At 41.6% G+C, this 9,791-nt stretch overlaps 1 protein-coding gene across 1 annotated transcript in view; it reads right to left on the bottom strand.

Annotated features, from left to right (window-relative positions):
• Window positions 1-9,791, bottom strand: part of LOC144598899 (sex comb on midleg-like protein 2) — a 99,106-nt gene that overhangs the window by 39,430 nt on the left and 49,885 nt on the right. The window contains 3 exon segments of the mRNA XM_078409471.1: window positions 2,877-3,074; window positions 3,077-3,119; window positions 6,953-7,041. Coding sequence (XP_078265597.1) covers window positions 2,877-3,074; window positions 3,077-3,119; window positions 6,953-7,041 — 330 coding nt within the window.

The following is a 9,791-nucleotide window of genomic DNA, read 5'->3' as shown; positions in this document are numbered from 1 at the left end:
GGGGGGGGGGGGGGGTGGGCGCATTAGGTAAAGGTCCGGGGGGGGGGGGGGGGGGGGGGAGCGCATAAGTTAAATGTCCGGGGGGGGGGGGGGGGAGAAGCGCATCAGTTAAATGTCCGGGGGGGGGGGGCATCAGTTAAAGGTCCGGGGGGGGGGGGGGGGGGGGGGGGGAGAGAGAGAGCTGATCTGTTGAAGACGTGCGGGGCCATTGTGACGTCACACGCTGAATTCCGGGGGGGGGGGCACGCGAGCTCATCTCACTGGTGCCATTGTGACGATATAGATAGATAGATAGATACGGATATATATACAAGATCTGAGTTTTACTATATAGATATATATATATATATAACATATATAGATAGATATAGATGGGCCAATCACAGGCAGGTGGGGACTAGTGTAGATGGGACATGTTGGTCGGTGTGGGCAAGTTGGACCGAAGGGCCTGTTTCCAAACTGTATAACTCAAAATAGTATGAACTGCAGATTACATTCTGTATAAACATAGACCCCACGACAGTAGTGTCATTAAAAAAAAATCCTTGAATTTCCTTTGCTTACAAGATCACCCCCAGATCAAATTAATCACCATTACTATGTCCTACTAATTGTACCCATTGAAGACCTTCTTTGGAACTCAATTAAACTTTTTACAAAGGTTTTAACTATAAATATAAAAGTTTATATTTCCCCAATAAACAGGTAATTGAAACACGAGGTTGCAGATTCTATAATTTTGAGCACTAAGAATACGCTGGAAGAAATTAGAAGGTTAGGTAGTATAAGAAAATAACTGCAGATGCTGGTACAAATCGAAGGTATTTATTCACAAAATGCTGGAGTAACTCAGCACGTCAGGCAGCATCTCGGGAGAGAAGGAATGGGTGACGTATCGGGTCGAGACCCTTCTTCAGACTGAAGTTCAGTCTGAAGAAGGGTCTCGACCCGATACGTCACCATTCCTTCTCTCCCGAGATGCTGCATGACCTGCTAATTTACTCCAGCATTTTGTGAATAAATACCTTCGAGCAGGTTACGTAGCATCTGTGGAGAAAAAAATGGACAGATTACATTTTAGGTTCGTCTGAGACTGGTGTAGAAGGGAGAGAGTTGGTAGAAAAGATATGGGGAAGGGGTGGGACAAGAGCCGAGTTAGTGACAGGAGGACACATGGAATCAAAAAAGACAAAGTACTGGAGTAACTCAGAGAGTCAGGCAGCAGATCTGGAAAACATGGATAGGCAATGTTGTGTCATGTGGGGTTCGGGTCAACTGAAGACGGGTCTCGACCTGAAAAGTTGCTTATCCATATTCTCCAGTGATACAGCCTGACCTGCTGAGTTAATCCAGCAGGAGTAACTTTAGCTTATTTTTAAGGTACAGGTTGGTTCAGGAAAGGAATAGTTAATTGTCAACAAGTCAAATGGGAGAGAGAAGGGTGGAGAAAGTGTAAGGCTGGAGGTGGTAAATTGGAGTAGACAAAAGACTACAGATGGCAGCATCTGATAAGGAGGCAAGGTGAGTAGTGAAATGTAGAACCAGAAAGCGGGATGGCGGGTACTGTGGAAGAGAGGGGGGTGATAGGGTCCCCCAAGGTGGTAGGAGTCTAAGATGAGCAGGAGGAGGATGCATAGGAGAGGAAGGGGGTGGCACGAGGAGTGCTGGGGGGAATCTAAAGAAATGTATGTGTGAGGTAGATGAGGAGACAATATGTTGGTGGAGGGATGTTACCTGAGAATTCAATATTCATGTCGTTGGGTTGTAGGTGAAAGAGGTGTTGTTTTAGTTTGTGGATGTCACCGTGGCATTGGAGGGGACCATGGATAGACAGGTTTTAAACAGGTAAGAGGGCAATGTTCAGTTTTAACTATCTTTTTTTAAGTTACTTAAAACTGGAGTACTCATAAGGTGCCAACTAAAATCAAACAAAAATGTTTTCTGTGATAAACCCAATGTCACCTGTATTAATAAAACCCAATATTTTGGAAAACATACCTAGTTACCATTCCCAATATATCAATAATATGTTTAATACAAAGTCCACTTCCAAAGACATTGATCAAAAGAACGTTATAGAAAATGTCACTTCAATGTAATGCAAATAAGCACGGACAGAAAACGTAGAGAAAAAGAATACTTCTCAAAACAATTTGTATCTGGATCACAAGTTGCACCAGACCAACCATCTTTGCCTCTGCACTCAACAATGCATGAACAAAGCTTTTTCCTCTGGGCAGATGTATTACTTTTACTTGAAGTGTGCTGACCTATCTTCTGCAACTGCCATGTCATAAAATGTCAGCTTCATCATCTTTACACTACGAGTTTGACATCAACTTCAGAATTTGGAGTCAAGCCAAATATCTTACAATTTCCTGTTTTTCAGAGCTCACTACATTATTAGCTCTGAACGGCAACTTAAGTGTTACCAATTCAGGACTTGTTATTGGTACATGTATCATAAAAATAATTTTAAAAGTCAAGATACAGTTAAATATCAATAAAGTGGCAATTTTAGCAACATGACTAACAATAAGTTTAAATTAAATTTAAAATAATTTTGTTTTTCTGTAGCAAACTACGTGACATCCCATGGGATCAGAATCATTGTAATGTCAATGTAGATGTCTGATAATAATAATAACAACTTTATTTGTATAGCACTTTTCATACAATTGACATTACAACAAAAGTTTAGAATAATCTGTCTGAGATTTTGGTTGAAGTATAAATATTGGCCAGTTGACCACAAAAGTGCAAAATATTCTGCAACATTCATAATATTCTGCATTGTCCTCCAATAGTACAATTTTTAAAATTAAGTACATCAAATTTTAAGTATGTTCCTCATAAAATTCAGTGTAAAGACTTACCCCTATTTCCAGGTGGCTGGAGACCATCTCCTGTCAAGCCACACCACCCCACTGGAAAAATATCACGGGAGTCATATTTGCACCAGTAGTCAAATGCGCCTCTCCAACCATCAAATGTTATAAAAATGTCTTCTCCTTTCACTTCACTAATAGTTGCTGGACAAATCAGATGAGGGTTTTTCCGATCCACGGCTTCAGTTTCATCCCAACTTTGAAATGATTATGCTGTGGACTTGGAGGTTCCTCCAAGAGAAGAAAAAATATACATTAAGAAGTGTATACATTCAATTAAAACTTAAATAATATTTCCACTATAAATAAAATTAAATTTAGGAAATTAAAAGAAAGTACTACAGGTTTGGCAGTCACACTTTGCTTTTTAATGTATACTTGAATATTTTTTTCAAATGAAGTTTGCTTGTAGATTCATAACCGAGAATCAAACGTTGTCCTTTTTTGAAAGGACCATGGCAGGTGGAGGGAAGCTGACTTTTTGCATTGGAATTATTCAGCCACTTCACAACTTTAGCATAACCAACCAGAGTTGAGCTTATTCCTCATACATCATATCACCAACACAAACTACTTCCATTTGATTGACATTTAACTTCTTCGAGGTGACGAAGATCAATGAAGGAATGAATTTCTCAAACTGAAAATAAGTAGTCCCAGCATCTTATGCTAAAATAGAATTTTGCTTTGTTCCAGGTAGTGTCCTCTTGCAAGGTATAAATATGGCAGCACAGTGGTGTAGCTGGCAGAGCTGCTGCCTTACAGTGTCAGAGCCCCATGTACAATCCTGACCTGAGGTGCTGTCTGTGTAGTTTGCACTGTGACCACATGGATTTCTTCCGGATGCTCCGGTTTCCTCCCACATCCCCTAGGCAAGCTGCTTTGCTTCTACAAATTGGCTTCTACAAATTGCCCCCAGCGTGCAGAAAGTGGATACGAAAGTGGGATCATTTTGTACTCTTGTGAATGGATGATCGATGATTAGAGTGGACTCCATGGGCCGAAGGGCCTATTTACATGCAGTATTTTTTCAATCAATCCTGCTTACGTTGGTTTAATAAACTTTTTATAATCCTGTATTTACAGCACAAGTTTAATCACAAGCAAAAATATGAGCCAAGTGCATTATATCCACAAAACATTTTGTACATGTTTGAATACACCTTGTCATTAATACAGATGGTGGAATTATTTCCTGCATATAAATAATACTTCATTCATATCCTGGAGTTCTTCATTAATAATGAATTATTTTTCAAGTACCTTTACTTGAAGTAAACATGGGAAATCTCTAGATTCTTTCAAATTGCAATCTAGAATCTTTTTGCAATGTTATGCAAGAAAAATAGATCTATGGAGGACAACTTTCAGTCAGTTTATTGTCACGTATACCGAGGTACAGCAAAAAGCTTTTGTTGCATGCTAACCAGTCAGCAGAAAGAAAATACATGATTACAATCAAGCCATTCACAGTGTACAGCTTCATGTAAGGGAATAATGTTTAGTGCAGGATAAAGCCAGTAAAGTTCGATCAAATATAGACAAAGGGTCACCAATGAGGTAGATAGTAGTTCAGGACTGCTCACTAGTTGTGGTATAAAGGTTCAGTTGCCTAACAACAGCTGGGAATAAACTGTCCCTGAATGTGGAGGTGTGACATTTCATACTTTTATACCTTTTGCCTGATGGAGAGGGAAGAAGTGGGAGTGGCCAGGGTGCGACTTTTCGTTGATTATGTGCTGGCCTTGCTGAGGCAGCGCAAGGTATAAATGGAGTCAATGAAAGGGAGGTTGGTTTGCCTGATGGTCTGGGCTGTGTCCACAATTCACTGCAATTTCATGGGTCTTGGATGGAGTTTCTCCCTTGACCACATTCAGTTCTGAAACACCTTGACAAATAGGAGACTTCTGGCAGGATGTTATTCCTTGACCACAGTTCAGTCTTCAATTCCAGAATATCATAAAATAATCTCTCAACCTCTGAATCTTGGCATTGAGGCCTCCATCTGAAACTGGCTTCTGAAACTTATCATTGGCAGACCTCAGCTGGTCAGAACCGGTCATAACATTTCCTCCACCCTAATGTTCAACATTGGTGCACCTTGGGGTAGTGCTCTCAGTCTCCTTCTCTACTTCCTGTGTACCCATGACTGTGGGGCCAAATACAGCATTAATTTGATCTTTAAGTTCACCGATAGTAGCACTGGTATTGTGATACCACAACAATCTTATTGTCATTCTATGAGACTGTAGAGCAAAGAGGTTGGGAACCTTGCATTATGGTGTCATAATGACAACTCAGCCCTTAACTTCAGCAGGACACAGGAGTTGGTTTGTTGACCTAAGGAAACAAAGGGGTGAATTTAACTGTGTTCTCATCAATGGTGTTGCCGTTATGGATAGTTGACAACTTCAAGTTCCTATTAACAGGAATCTAACCCGGTCCTTTCAATTGATGTAGTGATTAAGAAAGAGCATCCGTGTATTTACTTGTGTTGTCCGAGAAGATTTAGCATGTTCACATAGATTCTCTTGAACTTCTACAGATGCGCTATAGAAAGTAGTTAACAGGGTGCATCTCAGCCAGGTATGACTGTTCTGCTCGACCACCTGAACCTACAGAGAGTGGTGAACACAGTTCAGTCTATCACAGGCCTGTCACTTCCATCCAAATTATTTTCATGTGTAGAAAGGAATTGCAGATGCTAGTTTATACCAAAGTGCTGGAGTAACAGAGGAGAAGGAGAACTTCCTCAAATTAGGCATACCCAATCAGAAGAAGGCTCCGGACCCAAAACGTCACCCCTCCTTTTTCTCCAGAGATGCTGCATGACCCACTGAGTTACTCCAACTCTGTGCCTATCCTCGGTCCATTTTCATGATGTGTTGCACGAGGAAGGTTGGAAGTAGTGTCAAAGATAGTCCCTTTTTCTTCTACCTTCTGGGAGAAATAAAGGAGCTAAAAGCCCAGATGTCCAGCCCAAGAAAAGCTTGTTAGCAGACTCCTAACACACTCATTCCTTTCACACCGCTTTACTGAGGTGCTGCCATGTACTTCGATTCTTAACTGCACCTCATTCGGTTATTCCATTATTGCACTTCAGTATTTTGCTTTGCATCACTTCAGATTACATTACAGGTGCTCCTCAACTTCCGATGGGGTTACATTCCGAGAAACTCATCGCAAACCAAAAATATCGTACGTCGAAATTCATTTAATACACCTGATCATGTGGCCGGAAATGAGCTGCACCTCGCTACAGGTCCGCTGCCATTTGCACCATTGCAAAGAGTCAAAATAGCGGAAGTTGAAGCATCGTAAATCAGGGAACATCTGTACAATCTTTGTACCATTCATTTATTTATATATTGCTGATCAATTAATAATGTGGTATACTTTTTTACTCTTTAAGCTTCATGCGAACAAGGAATTTCATTGCACCATGGTGTATTTGACAATAAATGTATCCAAATTCAATCTAAGCACAGTCGGCACAATGGATTATGACAGATAATCTGTTATTTTAGTGATGCTAGTTGAGGAAGACATTTTTGGCAGGTGACCAGGGAACCTATATCTCTTCAAATATTGCAACAAACAATGTTATGCCGATCTCACGAGGCCAAATTTAAAGTTCCTTCTAAGAGAGCATACGGAAAAACCCAATATTGCCTTAAACAGGCACTGAAAAGTTAACCCAAATTTATATGGTCAAGTTAGAAACCCTTCAATGTAATATAAAATGTTTTCAATTTGTCTTTTCAAATATCCTGCTGTTTGTTAAAATCTTTTGCGGTAATGTTACTTTATACTTTGAGAGAATGCGATATTACTTATTTTAAATCTAATGTTATATTCACATCACCTTTTCAAAAACATCCTTGTATTGTTCCCAAAAGATGGTGACATGCCCACTTGCGAAAGCCATCTCTTAAAATCAGTATCACCTAATAACGTTATACTAAATCTTAATATTTTATTTAAGGGGTGGGAAGGTCGTGTCAAACACACATCAATAAAAATTCAAAAAAGAGTAAGGCACAAGACGAAATGGTATTTCTTACCTTCTTAAATATAGATGCTGGGGCCATTTCAGCTCCATTTAGTGTTCTCAACAGAAACATTGGCCAGGAGGAGGCATTCATTCGGAATCCTGTTCACTCATGCAAAACAAACACGAGTTAGATTTAAACAGTAATGAAAACCAAAGTCATGTAGTAAAAAAGCCCATTCCATGTTACACAATATGAATACGGCCTTCTTCGCCGACTTACTCCAGCTTTGTGTTCATCTTACATCCCTTCAAAGATGTCTGGATCTAGTTATAGTTAAATACCTATTTTCAATTATCAGTAAAAGTTCAATGAACTCCACATGACATGAATCCTTATGTCCAAAACACCAGCTCTTCATCACGCTCTGCTGAACTCTGTTCACCCATTAAATCTTACGTAATCAACTTTTCTAATTGTTTTCCCTTCTGCTTTGCGTTGGAGTCTTACAACATGAAAACAGTTCCTTCGGCCCAACTTTACCATGCAGACCAACATGCCCTATCTACACTAATCCCACCTACCTGTGCTTGGCCTATACACTTCTAAACCTTTCCTTTCCATGTGCCTGTCCAAATGTTTTTTAAATGTTGTGATAGTACCAACTCATCTGCAAGCTCGTCCAATATACCTAACACACTTTGTGTCACTCAAATTCCTAATCAGTCTTCCCCTCTCACCATAAACCTTTTACTCTGGGTAAAAGACTCTGCATTTACCCTATCTATTCCCTTCATGATCTTATACATCTCTAAAAGATGACCCCTCATCATCCTGCACTCCAAGGAATAAAGTCCTAACCTCTCCCTATACCTCAAGCCCTCACATCCTGGCAAAATACTCGTAATGTTTTTTAGTTTAGAGATACGGCGTGGAAACAGGCCCTTTGGCCCACTGAGTTTGCCTGACCAGCAATCCCAGCATACATAAGCACTGTCCTACGCACTTGGTAAATTTATAATTTTACCAGGGCCAACTAACCTACAAACCTGTACGTCTTGAGTGTAAGAGGAAACCAGTGCACCAGGAGAAAACCCACGCAGTCACAGGGACCACGTAAAAACTCTGTGCCGAAAGCACCTATCGTCAGGATCAAACACGGGTCTCTGGTGCTGTAAGGCAAAAACTGTACCGCTGTGCCACTGTGCCATCCCTACCAGAACAGAGAGGAAGGGAAGGGGTCCCAGGAGAAGGCAACTTCATTCAAGGATGATCAGGATGCAGTTCTCTGAAACACACTTCAACAAAAATCCTATTTTGTTCCGGAGAAAATCAGATGCTGCAGGCATACAGCAGTGCCTTAACCTTGCTGCCAATGGGGTTTTAGTTCATAAAAAGAGAAAATGCTGACTCAGTACGTCAAGCAGCATCTGTGCAGGCCAAGAACAATGTTCTAGGTTAGTGATCCTTTTCTGCACCCTTTCCAGCTTAACATCTTTCCTTTAATAAGGTGACCAAAACTGAAAACAATACCCCAAATGTGGCCTCACAATGTCTTGTACATCTGTAACGTAACATTCCACTTCTATACTCAATACTCTTATTAATGAAGACCAATGTGCCGAAAGCCTTCTTGACCACCCTATTTACCTGTGATGTCACTTTCAAGGAACATGTACCTGCATTCCTAGATCCTGCTGCTCTATAACACTCCTCAGAACCCTGTGAAAGTCCTGCCTAAGTTTCACTTCCTAAAACACAACACCTCATACTTACTTGTATTAAACTCCATCAACAATTCCTCAGCCCACTTGCCAAACTGATCAAGATCCTGCTGTAATTTTTGACAACCATCTTTGCTATCTACAATGCCACCCACTTTTGTGTCACCTGTAAATTTACTAATCATGCCTTGTACATTCTAATCCAAATTGTTGATATAAACTACAAACACCAATGGGCCAACCACGAATCCACAAGTCATACCACTAGTCACAGTCATCCAGTTTGAGAAACAACCTTCCACCATCACCCTCTGCTTCCATTCATTAAGTCAATTCCTGCTATCCAGTCAGCAAGCACTCCCTGGATCACATATGATCTAACCTTCCAGAGTAGCTTACCATGCTGAACCTTATCAAATGCCTTTTCAAATCATATTTTAAAACGTCTGCTCTCTTCTATTTTAAGTACTTTGTAAGTAGATGTATTATACAAATTATTCCAATTGAACACAACAAATTATTCCAATTGAACACAACTGACTAAGCCATATGGAGAATGTCTGGAACCTTTCCTGATCCAATTCTAAAATATGAGCCAAGTTCCATACATTTTGAGAAATGAACTGTATTTTGCAGATTGGGTGTGTTCTCGAGGGAAAAATACCTCCAGTTCTATATCTTCTATATACTAAAACTCTCATTTGTTTGTTTATTTGTTCGAGGAGAGAGTGGGGGAGGCGGGGGTGGGGGAGAGTGAGAGTGGGGCTGGAGAGGAGCGAATGGGGAAAGGGGGGTGGGTGCGAGTGAAAGTGGGGGTGGGAGAGGGGAGTGGGAGGGAGAGGGGGACAGCGGAGGTGAAGTGGTGGGGGGAAGGTCGACAGTGGGGGTCAGGGAAGAGGGGAGAGTGGGGGGGACGGGGAGGGTGGGAGGAGCAGAGAGGGAGGGTGGGAGGAGCAGAGAGTGGGGGTGGGAGGGAGAGTGGGACTGGGGAGGGGACAGCGGGGGTGGGAGGGGACAGCAGGGGTGGGGGTGGTGGGGGAAGGTGGACAGTGGGGGTCAGGGAAGAGGGGAGAGTGGGGGGAGGTAGTGGGGAAGGGAGGGAAAGGGGGGAAGGGGACAGTGAGAGTTAAAGGGGGAGTAGGGGATGGAGGAGGGTGGGGAGAGGAGAGGGGGGGAAGAGAGAGTGG

Source organism: Rhinoraja longicauda, chromosome 12, assembly GCF_053455715.1.
Source record: "Rhinoraja longicauda isolate Sanriku21f chromosome 12, sRhiLon1.1, whole genome shotgun sequence".
Taxonomy (NCBI): domain Eukaryota; kingdom Metazoa; phylum Chordata; class Chondrichthyes; order Rajiformes; family Arhynchobatidae; genus Rhinoraja; species Rhinoraja longicauda.
This window is presented reverse-complemented; position numbering and strand designations above follow the sequence as displayed.